Source organism: Triturus cristatus, chromosome 3_1, assembly GCF_964204655.1.
Source record: "Triturus cristatus chromosome 3_1, aTriCri1.1, whole genome shotgun sequence".
NCBI lineage: Eukaryota > Metazoa > Chordata > Amphibia > Caudata > Salamandridae > Triturus > Triturus cristatus.
In genome coordinates this window covers 639,056,479-639,073,679 of record NC_140583.1, presented here as the reverse complement: position 1 = coordinate 639,073,679, position 17,201 = coordinate 639,056,479, and the positions used below count along the sequence as shown (strand labels likewise).

At 45.9% G+C, this 17,201-nt stretch overlaps 1 protein-coding gene across 2 annotated transcripts in view; it reads right to left on the bottom strand.

Moving 5' to 3' along the window:
• The window catches only part of DIS3L (DIS3 like exosome 3'-5' exoribonuclease), a 310,197-nt gene that overhangs the window by 227,297 nt on the left and 65,699 nt on the right, over positions 1–17,201 (bottom strand). For both annotated transcript variants that reach the window (XM_085644627.1, XM_085644628.1), the window contains exons 2-5: positions 16,610–16,763; positions 6,741–6,869; positions 6,065–6,200; positions 4,505–4,681 (exon numbers count right to left, since the gene is read on the bottom strand). In XM_085644627.1, the coding sequence (XP_085500753.1) occupies positions 4,505–4,681; positions 6,065–6,200; positions 6,741–6,869; positions 16,610–16,763 (596 nt within the window). The remainder of the gene's footprint in view (positions 1–4,504; positions 4,682–6,064; positions 6,201–6,740; positions 6,870–16,609; positions 16,764–17,201) is intronic.

Sequence of the window (17,201 nt, the reverse complement as noted above, 5' to 3'; positions counted from 1 at the left end):
GGATCAGTTTGAGAGACTGTTGCCTGAGCTTGCGTACCACGAATGGAATGAGTGGGAGAGGCGGAAAAGCATACGCAAATCTGCCTGACCGGTTCATCCATATCGCATTGCCCTTGGACTGTGGGTGGGGAAACCTGGCGGCGAAGGTTGGGCATTTTGCGTTTTCGTGTGGCGAACAGATCTTTGTCTGGTTGGCCCCATTTTTGGAAAAAGGGTAGTAGGACTTGTGGATGTAATTCTCATTCGTGGATTTGTTGAGTCTGTCGACTTAACAGGTCGGCAATCTGATTGTGAACCCCTGGAAGGTGTTCTGCAAGCAGGTATATGTTCAGGGAATGGCCCATCTCCAAATGTTCTGTGCTAGCTGGGACAGCTGGAGAGAATGTGTGCCTCCTTGTTTCTGTATATAATACATGGCTGTCATGTTGTCCGTCCAGATGAGGACAGTTTTGTTTTGGAGATGTATTTGGAATGATTTCAGTGCTAGGAATACTGCCAGTAGTTCCAGGTAATTGATATGGAGCACTTTTTGGTGAGTGGTCCATTTACCCTGAGTGGTGTGTCCTAGGAGATGGTCTCCCCATCCCGTGAGTGATGCGTCCGTTGTTAGCACTATTTGTGGAAGAGGCTCGAGGAACGACCGCCCTTTGGACAGGTTTATTGTGTTCCACCATTTCAGAGAGCGATGTGAGCGGCTGTCCACCAACACCAGATCTGTTAGTTGTCCGTGAGCCTGATTCCACTGACGTGCTAGACACTCTTGCAAGGGACGCATTTGAAGTCTTGCATAAGGCACAATGAAGATGCATGACGCCATCATGCCTATCAGTTGCATGAACACTCTTGCTGGAAGAGAGTGATGGGTTTGAAATGTTACGATCAGAGCTTGTATATTGGCTATCCTGGTTGGGCTGGGATATGCTAGGGCTTTGGAGGTATTTATGGTGGCTCCCAGATATTGATGTATGTGGGAGGGTTGGAGATGAGATTTGGGGTAATTTATTGTGAACCCCAAGTTGTGTAAGATTTGAATAGTTCGGTGAGTGTGTAGAACGCATTTGTTGAATGAGTTGGCTTTTATTAGCCAGTCGTCTAGATACGGGAAGACATGAATTTGTTGTCTTCTGAGATGTGCTGCTACTACTGCTAGACATTTGGTGAATACTCTGGGCGCAGTTGTTACCCCGAATGGAAGGACTGTAAACTGATAGTGTTGTCCGTCCACCACAAACCTTAGGTACTTCCTGTGAGCAGGATGTATGGGAATGTGGAAATAAGCGTCCTTGAGATCTAGTGTGGCAAGGAAATCGCCTTGTTGTAGTAGTGGGAGCACTTGTTGAAGAGTGATCATATGGAAGTGATCTGAGTTTATGTACAGATTTAGGAGTCTGAGGTCGAGTATTGGTCTAAGAGTCTTGTCTTTTTGGGGGATTAGGAAGTACAGTGAGTATACCCCTGTACCCTGATGTTGTAAGGGAACTGGTTCTATTGCGTGTTTTTGAAGTAATGAGATAACTTCTTGTTTGAGGAGCGTAAGATGGTCTGGTGACATGTAACGCTGCTTGGGTGGTATGTGTGGAGGGGTAGTGGTGAGTTCCAGGCAGTAACCATACTGGATAATTTGTCTTACCCACTTGTCTGTTGTGATGGAATTACAGACAGGTAGGAACTGTTTGAGTCTTCCCCCGACTGGAGTGGAATGGTCTGGGGGGAGTGGAGGAAAGTCAGTTTTGTGGCGGGGGAGGTACGAGTGTTGGTATTGCCTCAACCTCGTCCCTTGCTGTTGTTTCCTCTATATCCTCCTCTAAAATATCCTTTACTAGGAGATGTTTGTGTAGAGGTTTTGAACGTAGAGGAGGTGTCTGCGCCGATATTTTTAGAGGCTCCTCTGTTGAAGGAGCGTCGAAAGGAGCCACGTGGTTGTGGAGACTGCAATGCTCCCATAGACTTAGCAGTCTTGGTATCTTTTTTCATTTTTTCGAGTGCAGTGTCAACTGCTGGCCCAAACAGCTGTTCTTGGTTAAAAGGTTGGCTAAGTATAGTAGTTTGTACTTCTGGCTTAAAACCTGAAATTCGTAGCCAGGCATGGCGTCTAAGGAGTACACTTGTGTTTAGTGCTCGAGAGGCGGTGTCTGCGGCGTCAAGAGCACATTTAATTGACACATTTGAGATAAGTTTTCCCTCTTGTATAAGGTCATTTGCCTGGGTCTTGTATTGGTCTGGCAGGTGTTTTACCAGATTCTCCAACTGATTGTAGTGAGCCCTATCGTAGCGTGCTAATAGGGCTTGGGTGTTGGCAATACGCCAATGATTAGCAGCTTGTGCTGCTACCCGTTTGCCCGAGGCTTCTAATAGTTTGGATTCTTTGTCTGAGGGTGGCGTATCTCCCGTGGTTTGGGAGTTGGCGCGTTTCCTTGCGTTGGAAACTACCAAAGAATCCAGAGGGAGCTGCCCTTTGATGTAACAGGGATCTTCTGGGGCAGGTCTGTATTTTTTCTCAATTCTTGGGTTAAGCACCCTGGCACGGACGGGGTCTTTAAATACTTCTGTGGCGTGTTTTATCATTCCTTTAAGCATAGGTAAAATTTGTACCGACTTCTGAGACTGTTCAAAAGTGTCTAAGAGGAAGTCTTCCTCGGGTGCATCAGAGTGCATGGTGACGCCATGGTAAAGTGCTGCTCTGTTTACTAGTTGTCCAAACCCCAGGTGGTCATCTGGAGGTGATGGTTTGGAGGGATATGGTGTAGGGTCAGGTATATCTGGTAGAGGGTATGCCCAATCATCCAATGGTACGGTATCTGGATTCGTGAACGGATCATTAGTATTACAAGGATCACCCCCTCCCCCTAGGTCATCATCATCATCCTGTGGAGGTGGTGTATGAGATGGAGATGGTAGAGGTAAGGGTGGTGTAGGCAGAGGGGGTGGGGTAGAAGGTCGTATGGGAGAGGAAGGAGGAATAGGTGATGTTGCAGAGTCCTTCTTTTTTATAGGAACTGGGGCAGGTGTTGTGTCCAGTTTCCGTTTCTTACATGGCACTGCAGTGACATGTCCAGTCTTTGGATTAATGTAGATCCTTTTTTGTGTTGGATCTGGATGGAAAAGTTCTTGTTCTTCAGCAACAGATTTTGGCGCCGATTTTTCCGGTTCCGATCGAGGTTTTGCTTGATCGGTAGAGTCTTTGGCTTTAGGAGGTGTATTATAGTCCTTAGCCGGTGGTTTCGGTGCCGATGAAGGTTACGGTGCCGATGAAGGTTTCGGTGCCGAAGTTGAGTCTTTCAGCTTGGGAACTTTCGGTGCCGGTTTATCTATGGGCCTCGATGTTTTCGGTGCCGATGGTGTTGGATCCGATTTCGGTGCAGAGGGGTCTTTTGTCTTCGTGCCGGGGGTACAATTAAATGCAGCTTACTCGGGCCCGAGCCACCGGAAGGCTTATGCTTCTTCGGAGCCAAGCCCGGAGGCGGGGCTTCTGAAGGGGGTTTTCGGTCTCGACTGAGGCCAGCTGGCGAAGTGGAGTAATGGGGTCGTCTGAGTCGTCTGCTTCTGAGATGATTTGAAGTTCCTTGGAATCCTCTTCCGGGACATCAGGACCCTCATCGAAGATGTTTACTGGTCCGGAGCTGGTCTCTGTGCCATGATATGGCGTCGAGCTCTTCGATCCCGAATGGTCTTTTTGGATCGAAATGCTGCGCAGGCTGGACAGCTGGCTTCGTCGTGTTCCGGTGATAGGCACATGTTGCAGACTTTGTGATGGTCACTGTGCGGAAATTTTGCTCCACACTGGGGGCATTTTTTAAACGGCGTCCTTTCCATGAGCCGTAGGCCTCACGGCATGGATAGGCCCAGCAGCCCGCGTCGACGTACGGAATCGAGCCGATGAATTCGATGTCGAGTGAAGGTGCTTCGATGTAGTTGTAGAAGTTTTTTCGCTTCGAAAAGCTTGTATTTGAGATTTTCAACCGGAGTTGGAAAAGTTACATCCGAACCCAATGGCGGAAAAAAACAATCTGAGGATGGAGTGGATACCCATGCGCACTGTGGTCCAAGGGAGGAGTCACCTATCTCGTGACCAAAGACTTCTTCCGAAGACAACAACAACCTGCAAGCATCCAAGCCCAACACCAGATGGCGATCTACTATCCTAAGTGTGTGACCTGCAGCTCATATGCCTCGAACATTTCATTTATGAAAAACGTGACTTCTCTGAAATAATTAGCCTCTCTCTTTTTTTAACTGGTGATTCACATTTTCCACTCCTGTATATTTGATGTGAATTGTGTAGTTTATTTCCAAGCTGGTGTGCGGAGATCATCTACTCCCCCTTAGAATGCACAGCTGGGTTGAAATTGTTTGGCACAAGATTCTGAACTGTTGCAGACATCACACTTTTTTCTATTGAACTTGGCCCATTATTGCTTTTGTCCTTTTCTAATATCAGCACCTGAGGGAGTTCATGCATGCTTAGTCAGATTTTTCTACCCTCTGTTGATTTGTGATCACTCACCTGTATATATCTCCCAGATTTGATGCCAGCCTCCAGCACCTGCAAGGGAAGATGCTCGGAATATTCTTTCCCATGGTTGTCCTGGGTCTCGCATCCTCGCTCTTGCTTTGCCTGTCTGATGGAATCGTAAAGTTCTTGAGCAGACACCAAATCTGGTAGGAAATTCTCCAAATAACTCTGGCGGTAATGACAAAAAAAACACAGTTTATTCAGTCTTGGTATGAGGCCGTTATTCCTGCAGAGGCCTTAAACTAACAAACTGAATATGATACACTCTAAAAGCGCCTGTGCTTTAATGTTTGAGTTATAGGATAATGGATCCATCCCTTTGACATACTTCATGGGGAACTCTTTCATCAGAGTGTCCAATCGGTTGGGGTGGGAGAGGGGGGTCTTGGAAGCCTTGTTGCTTCAATCGGTAAGGCAAAAACCTCAGTGCATGTGGTCCTTCATTCATGGTGATAATAAAAAAAATGAGTTGTTTTGGGTATCTGCACAGTGAGTACCAAACACTAGGAGATATATATATATATATATATTCGGTTGGACCCATCAATTGAAATTTGAAATAGAAAAGCACCATCCTAGATAACCAGAGTTGGAAATGACCATCTTTAGCATGGTGAATCCCCAGATTTTTTTCTTGACTGTTTTTGCAGGTTGATAACTTGTCGTAATGGGCCTGTGCTCCCCCTTTCAACATGATGAAATTGGGATATCCCTATTTGACATATTTAACTTACCTCTAAGTCCCTAGTGTATGGTGCCCGTAGCGTACAGAGGGCCTACAAGTTAAATCTCACCAGTAGGTTGCAGCACTCATTTTGCCACCCATTGCAATGACAATGCAACCATTACTTCAGGCCTGCCACCAGTAGTCTGGCTATGCAGGTTTAAACTACAAATTCGACCCATCAAAACAGCCACTTTTGACAGGCCTATAACTCTCCTTTTAAATATTTATTAGTCGCCTCCAAGCAAGCCTTACCTCTTATTCAGGGTTTAACTCGAAACGGAGACTTACATGCAGAATTACATCAAATTCTACGTCATGTCAGTAATTATCAGACATATTCCCCTGTAGAGTTTGGAGGATTAGACCCGCCCAAATTGACCTTGGATACATTTCCTGCATGTATTGTTTACTGCACCTGGTAGTTACACAGAGGAAAAAACTCTGCATGGCTCGTAATAATACCCCAACATTGGAATTGGGTTTTAAGTAGGATCTACAGAGCTACAACATGCAGGGAGGAGAGCAATGAAAGGGCCTAAAAGACCGTACCTGTCTGTAATTTCTATGCACTGGTGTAAGTGGATTGCGAAATGCTTTTTTTTTTTTTAGGCATAGCATTCCTCAATGAGACCAACATGTCACAGCCTCATCAAAATATGCCTACCAAGATTTTCATCCAAGTCAAATACTAGAATATCCATAAACATTCAACAGAGGATTACTCCCTTTTCCCATAATCCTTTTTACACATGCTTAACTTCTATCTGGTGCAATCACACGCAAGATGCTAGTTAACTTTCTGCTCCTTGAGTCTAATGTCTTACTTTGAACAAAACGACAAATACACCTCCTGTTTCACTTCCGTACTGCTGGATGGCCTTCTCATCTTCAGTTACCATGACAATCGGAATCTGCTCCACACAGTGATGGTAGTACCATGCTGATGCATTGTAGATGCACCTAAAACAGCAGCAGGTTGAATTTAGAGAACAACCAAAACAGAACACTATCTTCCCAATATAGTAATGGTCAAGCAAGCAGTCGCAAAGATAGAAAGAGCAATATACCATTTCATCTCTATCCTCTAACACCTAAACATAGAATATTCATTTACCTATTAAACTAGATTTTCTTCTTTCCTCCACATCCTTCCCCACCTCCTCCCTAAACAGGGCTGAAAATACTCATTCTCGCCATAAACACAAAACAGTTAAGTGTTGGAAAGCAGAAACATGCCCACATAATATACAGAGGCTGTGGATAACGTTTGTACACAATTTGCATTTTTGCACACGAAGCCCCACTTGACTGAATTGGTGGTTTGGGGATTAACACAGGTCAAGACAATATCCAAGGATAACATGCCTTTTCGAAATTAAGGGCACTATTCCAACTAAAAAAGCCTAATGTTTAAGGACAAAACATAACAGATGCAGTACTGGGCTTAGCTCACTGAGACTTGAAGGTCTAAGCAATTAACTAGAGAAAATCCTACATTACCTGGTCTGCCATTTTTCTGAAGGTTCACCTTTCTCTCTGGGGAGGTAAGAGTACCTCTGAAATTCATTGGCGAACAGAATGCAGTCATGCCGAGGATCCCTTAGCAGGTTTCGCAGTTTGTTGTACTGTCTGTAGGAAAGTGGAAGAAGGGATAAAATATGTACTGCAGTGATTGCTCCTAAACACGCACCCCGTCACAACTACCCTTCCACCAGATCAATGAATCATCCTTCGTATAAAGGAGGGAGCAGTGGCACTTTTACATAACACAAAGTAAATTCAGATTTGGAAATCTAGGTGCATTTGAGGTCTTTTCCAAAATCACCCAGTTTCCATCAAGCCCCTCTCACTGCCTCCCAGTTTCCCCATCGGACACTCTCCTTTCATCCAATTGTTCACTGTTGGAAGGCTACTCGAGTTCCACTAAACTATATGGCTCTCTCCACAGTTGGGATAAACCACAACTTAACCTTGAACTACAGGAAAACATTGTACCTCCGAACCTTGCTATGGTTTAAAAGGGAATCTATAATGCAAGGTCGAAAGTGCTGTGTCTCTAAGGCAACCTGCTCTTTATTATATTATGGCTGACCCGGTTTATTTTCTTATGCAGGAGACCAGTTCCACAAGTCTCCTGACAAGTGCTTGATATCTAATTAGATAAGTGAGTTACCGGCCTTTGTAACCATCCCACGACCAGCCCCCCGACCCCCGCCTCCATGGCAAATCTGAAATCTGTATAATATGTCATAATTGGGCATCTCGCATTGCATATGGTGTGCATGACACTTTTTGGATACGAGGTGGGTTGACCAAGTTGGGGGTCGCATCTGGGAGTACACAACCCCTAAGTTTGTAGGGGGTCTATTGGGTTGAGTAGTGTTTCCCTTTTCCCTGCCTCACCCCCATTCTGCTGCTCCACTGATTCCCGATATTTTTTCTGTAAAATCCATTGCCATTTCTAGGCTTTGTCCTACATCTTTCAAAGGAGATGTAATGATTACTTGTGCTTGCTGGACCAAGACCATAGGTCAGCTTGAAGAGTGATAAGGACAATAACCCAAGGACTGAGGAAAGACTCTGCTGCTATAACCTGAAAGAAGAAAGAGAGGAGATAGACAGCCAAGCATGTAGAGAATCTGCTTTGTATAGGCCAGAAACTATGCTGAGTGACCCTGATCTCTGCTGTGAAGAGTCTGAGAACCAAGTCTGCTAAGACAGGAGGTTAGTGACCGCTTCCCAGGCCAACTTCTGGGTGCCTACATTTTGGCATTTGTACCCAAAAGCTGCTGTGACTGGCCACGGCTTCCTGAATGAGGTCTGTGTTCAGCACTGCATGTAAGTGTTACTGAGCTTAACCGGTGCTCGGTGCAAAAGAACCACAAGCCTGCACATTCACATGATACATGAGCAGTCTGCTACAAACATTTGTGACTTGACATGGTGGTCTGTTAGCGATCAATATTTTGCCCTTAGCATGAGGGCCTTTGAGCACTGATCCACTGCAGCCACTTGAATCTTTATTCAACAATATAATTTTTGGGATTACATCATGCGATAAATATGTTTATTGCTCTAATTTCCGTCAGTTACGAGCATTTATTGGGATTTGCCCACAGGAGTACCTTTTGTCATCTCCTGAATGCTGACAAAGTCATTTATAACATCATGCGTAGGAATCACTGTTGCTATACTGCTATTTATGTCCCAAGGTTCAGAGGAATACAAGGCTATTCCATATTTGACACTGTATTGATGAAGAGGTTTCAATAAAAATAGTCAACTTCTAGTATGAAAAAACACATTTCTAAGCTGCATGGTTCTACAAGGATTAGCCTTCACATTCTTGTTTAACATCTATGTTTCCTCTGTAGATTATTTTCTCAAATAACAAGGTGTTAAATTCCCAATGTATGTTGACATTATCCAGCTCGGATTCGGCATGTGGTAGGGGTGGAGGCCAAGAGGAAGGAAGTAAATACACCTCAAGCAACAGCTACACGAATTCTGTGCAACACAGCCTTCCCCAATTTGTTACAGTTATTCAGATTCTTGGATAAGACTGCTGTCCTTGACTGCGAATTTATTTCCAAGCTGAGGGTATTTAGGCTGCAGATATGGTGAGGGTTTTCCATTATGGTGGTGCAGGTTCTGCAACCTTCCATGAATGTTAACTGTCTCATGGATTATCCTTGTAAAGTACTTTGTTGGGAGGGTTAACTGTAATCTCTAATAAATCAAGAGTCACCAAAGGTAGTTGTGTTACTCTTTTTGGAGCATAAACAGGTCACTGAATAGGAGAAAGATCTCGTACTCTTTACAAGCTAATGTGTGTGTGCACATCACGGTCTTCACAATTTGGTGTTTTTGTCTCTTCGTATCCATCCGGGATATCTGTTATCGGGTCAGTTTCTGACTTAACTACTCTCACTCAAATTACTTATTCCATCTCCCTGTACTCTGGACACATCCGTCTGCTTCTAGCCCCATCCACTATGTTTACTAAACTCTAGTCCTTGTCGGATATTTTGCACCCAACTTGATGTTGCACAGTACTTCATGTATCCCGTCCTTGTATGTCTCGATCTAATTGTTTCACTGTACCCCTGGTCTTTGCCTCTGCCAATTTTTGTACATGCAGTAGAACAAACCTCATGATTTCTGGACATGAGTTTGACTACCACCACATGCAGTGTGTATGTGCTCTGGAAGCAATCCCCAATCTGTGCATTGTATACTACATTATATAAGGTATTTCTTGTACAGTACAGCATTCGCTATTTCCATTGCCTCTTGGCCTTGTTGGTTATCACGTATGCAGATTGCTGCCTACTGGTTATGCTTTATTCCAAAGGAGAGTTACTGCAGGAAAAGGGGGTGGGGTGTTGAAATTTGTCAAGTTTTGCTATTATCCACTAAAGACTTGAGAGAGTGATGGAGCGAGTCTAGTGTTTTGGTTATTATGTGCATGTGAAAGACTACCAGTCTGAGTTTATAAAACCTATTTTCACTATCCCATTGTATGTGCAGTGCCTAAACCAGTGTTGATGTTCCCGCTTTGCTTAAGTTATGTGTTTTTCAAACTTAATTTCTGTGTAATTTTAATACCATGATTTATATATTGCTTCATGCCACAATCCTACCATTTTTAACTTCTATAAAATAACAGATGTCACTATTTCCCAATGTAATACTACTCCGAAGGATAGAAGGGCCTGTCTGCCTTGAAAGGTACTTGGGATTCGAAATTGTAATATTCGGATTACTACACGTCAGTGGTAAGCGCTAACATGCATAAATAACATCTTGCTAGTTTGGGGGGTGGAGGGGTAGAGAGTCAGCAAGCAAGATGGCCGCACTCGAGTGAGGCTCCTGCCGCTTGGGATTATCATTTTACATAATCCTGTCTTGGAGGAGACGATTGACGCCTAAAATAACTCACTAGCTAAGCCTGAAGTGCTCAGCTACTGAGCCAAGGCAGCGGGACCGCCTAGATACTGGTGGCAAGGAGATACCAGCTGCCAAGAGGCCTTGCAAGATGGTGGCCTGCCTGTGGTTTCCTGAGAAAGGCAAGGAGGAGCTGTACCTGTGGGATGCACCGCTGGCTGTGGAACACACCCGGTGTCTGTCGGGGCCCGCCTGGCCCAGCCTGCCGCCGTGCCGGGTGGTTCTGGGGCCACAAGGGCTGCTGGAGCAGAGACTCCGCGAGCAATTGGGAGGTGAGGCATGGAGGCGTTCGGAGCCGAGCAGCGTGGGGACCGGGCCGTGCTGCCCCCGCTGCGGGCCTGAGTGCATTGGCCGAAGACCCTTCATCCGCTGCTGTTGACGGCAGAGTGCAAATACTGCTGCGCCTCATTGCTTCGAGACGCGCCCGGGGGCAGCCGCTGGGCTGCTGTAGTTGCCTCATGGCTGCAGGCACCACCTGCCTACCCCTTTCCAGATCCATAGGAAATGAGAGCTGCATTCCCGGTGTCATCTTGGGTGAGTCCGTCATAGAGGATATTGGAGCCGCCATTCTGTTCCCGCCTGCAACGGGGGGTAGCATTAGAGTTGTTACCAAAATAGTGATGTGAGACGGTCCCCCCAGGAGGTCCCTCCGAGATTTGTGAACTGAGTGCATCTATCTACCCTGTCGCCCTGTACCCTCCCCCTGCCTCACCCCCCACCTCTCCAGCCTGGGTTTGCGGGGGCTGGATTCTCTGTTGCAGCTGGGACAAAACGGTGGCAATGGGCAGGACAGAGGGCAAACAGACTAAACTGCTTTTTGAACCCCGAATGCCTGCACGTGCCCCACACGGGCATATAGAAACAAGCATGGCAGAGGGAAACCAATCAACATCGCAGCCAAAAGACACAGATATGCGGTCCCTGTTACTCACCAGGCTACAAAGCCTCACGTCTATTGAGAACAAGATGGACTCCATGAGCATGCGAATGGACTTCATCACGCAGTCCCTACAGAAACTTAACGGGTGTATCAGTGAGACAGAGCATAGAATTCACACCTGGAGGATGAGTCCTCAATAAAGGGGGGGTGAATGCAAAGAATGGAAAGCATTCTGAAAGTTATTTTCACAAAAAATTAGGATTTGGAAGCGCTCTCGCACAGGAACAATATCTGCATCCTTGGAGCTGCCGAATCTACAGATACAGGGCGCATGGAAGACTAAGTGGAGCGCATGCTGGTGGAACTGTTTGAGGCCTCATCCCTTTCCAAACAACAGGAAGTGGAGAGAGCACATCCCTCACTGACTGCTAGACCTCCTCCGGGATCCACTCCCAGACCCATTATCGCTCGCCTCCTCAATTATCGGGACCGCGACACCGTCCTGCGTCTGGCAAGAGAAAAGCGCAATCTAGTCTATGACGGTAGCTCCACATCCATATTCCCTGACTTTACAATCGTGGTACAGGAGGCCTGTAAGAAATTTGTCCCAGTGAAACGCAAGCTGCAGCAGGCTAACATTTCCTATGCCATGTTGTATCCGGCTAGGCTCCGTATATCCTTACAAGAAAAGCAGCACATCTTCAATACTCCTCAACAAGCCCAGGACTTTTTGAAGAGAGCGACCTGCCACATTTCCCCAGCCAAGGAAGCCGAAAGGAGCTCCAGATCCGCATCCCCACTTTCAGAAATTGGATTGGTCGTGGATTCACACTCCTGAGTTTATGACTTTGCCTCCTTACTCATCATCATGAGCCTGCAACCTGAGGGAGGACCGCTCCAAAACTTCCTCTCCTCCCCTCTTACTTCCCTCTTCGTGTCGAATAGTGGTCCCAGCCGATGACTCTCAGTAAAGTAGCACACTACTAGTCCCTCCTCACCTTGGTGGGGTCTGAACAAACTCTGGACTCCACCCTGTTCCGGGGCACACTCGTTAACTTGAGAAGAACTGCCAGGAGCTCCGATATACAACCCAAGCGGAAATTACCTGGACAATGACATGGCTCATGTTGCTCCTTCTCTGTTTTTCACTTTTCCATACTGTAATCTACTCCGTCTATCCCTCTTTCAGATTCCCCTCTCCCCACCCCTCCAGCTCAAACTCTTCCTTTCCCTTTTTCATTAGCTTTTCCTGCTTGTCAACATAATTGGCGTCTATCTGGCATCCTTCATTGTTTGCCTATTGCTGGATAGCCTCTTCTTTGTTACTGCTCTTAACGGGTATTATGGAGGGTAAGCATTCGCCATCGGGATTGAGCAGTTGGTGTAGGTGGGGGAGGGCGGAGGTTAGCATAATTAGTTATAGTAGTGCAACACATTGCCGTCCACAGTCATGCAAATGTACAATACTACAACTGTACCAGATTCAATTCTCCATGGTACATGCAAACACCCAGCTGCTATCACCGATTAAACGGATACACGGGTACACCCAGTCTCTCTGATGGCCCCACTCACAGCCTACTGACGTAGAATGTGCACCGGTTGCGCGATCCCCGCAAGTGCAGACACATACTTGGGTACCTTGACAGACATAACAGGCAAACAGCAATGCTGCAAGAGACGCACCTTGACCCCACGGCACAGACAACCTTTGCTGTGAAATGGGCCGACCATCGATGCTTTGCCTCATACTCTACTTAACGCTAGGGGGACTGCTATTCTAATTAAAATAATGTCCAGTACCACCCATCTTGCTTTTTTCAGGACCCGTAAGGTCGATACTGCGTAATGTGGGGTCGTATTGCTATACACTCCGTCACGTTGGTAAACTGCTACGGTCCTTATGTAGATGACGCAGCCTTTTTCGATACGCTCTGGGGACTCATACTAGACATTGGCTCCATGCACTTAATATGGGCGGTTGACTTAAATGTCGCACTAGATCCCAGTATGGACTGGTCATGTAGCACTCCAGGCCCACACACAAGGGAAGCATTTAGCAGAGATCATGCCTGACCACCAGCTCCTAGATGCCTGGAGAACTCTTCACTCCACAAGAAAAGAGGACACCTTCCATTCGAGTGTACATTCTAGCTGGTCCCGCTTTAATTACTGGTTGCTCTTGCAGGGATAGGCACCTGGCTAGTTAGAGCAGTGCATCTCGCACTAACATACTCTGACCACTCCCCGGTGTTGTTACAGCTGTGCCTACCGGGAAATAATTCCCCATACCAGTCGTGGCGGCTTCAGGCGACTGCCCCCCTAGATGATTGTTTCCGGGAAGAGATCAGGCATAAAATACGAGATTTTTCCCCCGGAATTTAGACTCAGGCCCGACTTTGGCTTGCATTTGGGAGGTCTTTAGAGTAACCATATGGGGGATGTGCATTGCAAAAGGAGGGGGCATCCTGCATGATATTAGGGGATCGCTTAGGGAAACCAGAAACAGACATTAAAGCAGCCGAGGCCCACATTGCAGACGCCCCTGAAGTCAGAGGCATGCCTAGTTTCGTGAACTGATAACGGAATACCAAGCTACGGCAGAGCGAGAAAGTCTCTTTAGATCCAAATATTTTCCTAGCCCGTGGGTATGGCGAGGGGGGGACGGCTGGGAAAAGCACTGGATGAGGCGGTACGCGTTCCTAGATTCTCCAATTACATCCTTACAGTGGAGGATATGAATGGCTCATTACAAAGAGACATTGCAGACATTGTACATGCTTTCTCTTCCTTCTACTCCACCCTCTACTCCACACGCAGGACTCGACAGATAGATGTGTCCTCCTACTTTAAGTACACAGGGAGCTTCTGTCCGCAGATATCGAAGAGGAGGAAATCCCTGCTGCCATAAAGCAATTGAGCTCAGGCAAGTCTCTGGGACCAGATGGCCTGCAGGCTGACTTTTATAAATGTTATGCGAGAACGTTAGTTCCCATCTGTAGTGCTAGAGGCACTCCTATGTTTTGAAACCACGCAATGACGTTTAACTACCAAGATTTAATGTGCATATTTCCCTTGAAGATTTCTTTTGTATCTCTTTGTAGTTTTAGCAGAGTGGGAGCGGTCACAGAGTAGAGCAGAGTTGCAAGGAACAGAACATGTGAGATGTGTATTTAAAAGCATGAGAGAGAGAGGTGTGGAATGTACTTTTTGGTCTCGAAGTGCAGTGGTGCTCACAAGTGCATTATGTTGTACATTGGGAGATGAAGTGTGTGATGCAATAGGCAGTGGTGCATAGACGTGCATTGTGTTGTACACTGGCAAGTATTATGAAGTTCTTACAATTGGCTATGACATGCCCTCATGTCATTTTGAATTCTGACTGTCTTGCTTGCGCTTTCTGTGCGCACAGGCAGGCCCCCAGATTACTCAAGTTTTTCAGGTTATTCACGTTCAAGGTTGCTTTGTTTTCTGTGCTTTTGGAGATTGTTGAATGTACTGCGGGAGACTTTCGTAAGCTTTGTTAAGATAAAGGCTGGAACACATGAGAATGCAGAAGGTACGCAAGAACTCTTTTGCCTTTGGAATGCTTGCATGGAAAGTGGCCAAATCCAGTAAGTTTTCTTGGTGCAGAGGAACGCCTCTCAGAACCTAGAGTGTTTTTGAGATTATAAAGCTGAGGTTTGTTGACTTGGAAACCAGGATTTGAGCCTGAACGGTGGATGCATCTTCAGTGCAGGAATCTGGTTGCTGAGTCTCCTGACCCCGGCTGTGAATTCCCCCATCCTGGAGTGTGCAGGATGAAGTTTGCACCAGGTGAGGTGTATTTTTAATTGTTGCTATTGTGATGCGTGACTGTCTGTGCGCACCTTACGCTTTCAGTGCCTGTAACAGCCATTGTGATGCGTGACTGTGTGTGTACACCTTTAGTTTCCAGTGGCTATGATCATCTGAGGTGTTTTGTTTGAGTATTGACTTTGCGATGTGCGAGTATCAGTGTGCACAATCAAGTTAATCATCTGATGTATTTAGTGCACATATCTTTCTGATTTCTTGCAGGACGTCCGTTATTATCTGCTTGTGTTCATTTTATTATATTATTACCAATGCATTTAACAGTTTGCAACCTGATGACCGCTGCGACAGATGCAGGCAGGAGGGAGCGGTTTCTTGCACCTAGCGTGGTAATGCGGGGAGATACACAGGTTCTAGACGAAGGTAACGGCTGCTCTGTCCCGAATGGTAGGCACCCCCATTCCCCTCACCCCAGTCATGGCACTTTTGGGTTACACAGAGGAACTGCAGGCCACACATAGGAAATCGGGTCTGTTCCTGACAAAGCGGAGGGTGGTATGCGGGTGGAGCCGATGACGGGCTCCCAAATTCAAGGAGTGGCTGAATGATCTTACATATTATAAGGATCAACTAACTACATATGTGGGTTCTAGACACCTGAACCTACATTGGGTAGCTAGAACAGCACAATTTTGGCAGGAGTAATCCGAACACCCACAGCATGCGGAGACGCATCTAACAATCCAATCCAAAACAACAAGCTTCCTCCTCGTTGAGGATCACACTTTAGAAGCGTCACCCATACTCCACAAGCCAGAAGCTGAGAACCAAGGGGGAATCGTATTAACTCACTGTTCAAACACCTATGGGATGATATTTTGAATCACAAGCTCTGCGTCAGTTAACAAATTATTTTATGTGTGGACAAATGTAATATTCAGCAAAATGTGAATGCACTACAGTACCTTATTGTAAAAATTCAATAAAGAAATAGTGTTGTGGTGTTCAAAGTATTTGGATTCATTATCAGAATATGATGCGTTTACAGTATCCAGAGCCTAAGCATTACCAGAACGTGATATGCTGCTAGCATCCTGAGCAAGAATGCACTTTTGGAAGCATGCAGTAAAGGGATGGTCTGTCCCAGAGGTTAGACTACTTTAACGCCTTCTTTTGGGACGTGCCTTAATTTTATTCCCTGGACAACAGCTTCTACAGAGGGCTGTGGTTAGGCATGAGCAGTATGCTGGCTCCTGGTGACAGCAAAATCAAAGCTTTAAGATCCCTACCCAGTTCCATATGGTAAGGTTTAGAACAAGGTTTAACCGGACCTCGCTACCTGGAAAGAATTGTAGCATACACCACGGCAGGAGTCTGACTCCCTGTTACCACTCAATGGAGACTACACCCAAGATGAGGACAGTCTAAGATGTCAGGACAAAACAATCTGGGAACACTCCATTCCCAACATGCAGCACTATAAACATAAGACTATTAAGCAAGAAGATGAGAACGACTGTCCATGTACTACACAAGGCCCTTCAAAGTTATTCCTGACGTTTCTTGTTTTCGTAGAGGCATGTATTATAGGCCTCCTTGCTTCCAACAAGAGAGCTCGCCATGGCTGTGTGGAGCAGCCTTGTTTTGTTCACAAGTGGCAGAGGTAAACACAAAACCTAATAAATAAAACAAAATACAGATGCAAATACGTTTCAAAACACCTTTCTATATGTGACAGAGGTATTACCTGCGACCCCTGTAGTGCTGCACAGCCTGACACGCCGTCTGTGTGAAGATAAGCCCCCTCAACTCCGGCATTTCCAGAATCTCTAGATAATCCTGCACCACCATCCAGTCCGGAACAACATAATGAGTCAGGTCTTCAGACAACTGCTTTCCCCCTAAAATGTTATTAAAGATGACAAAACTGCACTTTAGAACAAGGGCACTCTTTAATAGATAGAATATTGCATCTTTGGATCCAAGCCTGAGGGACTAATGTGCCTTTACATACAACAACCAGCATTTGAAATGCAATAGGTCTCGCATTTACGGGAGTTTGAGCTATTGACATTGTAAATGACAATGCCTTTTATTTTGGTTTTCGTTTTTAAAACATAAATAAAAGGCATTGTCATTTACAATGCCAATAGCTTAAACTCGCGTACATTCGAGACCTATTGCATTGCACATGCTTGTTATGGGAGACTGAAGGCACAGGAAAAAATAATGTGGTAACAATCATGTCCTACTCAGATGGCAGTTCTAGGCAGCATTTGAAATGCAGGTCATGGCGGAGCTGCCGTCCCAAATACTCCTGCTTAACTCCCGATCATATT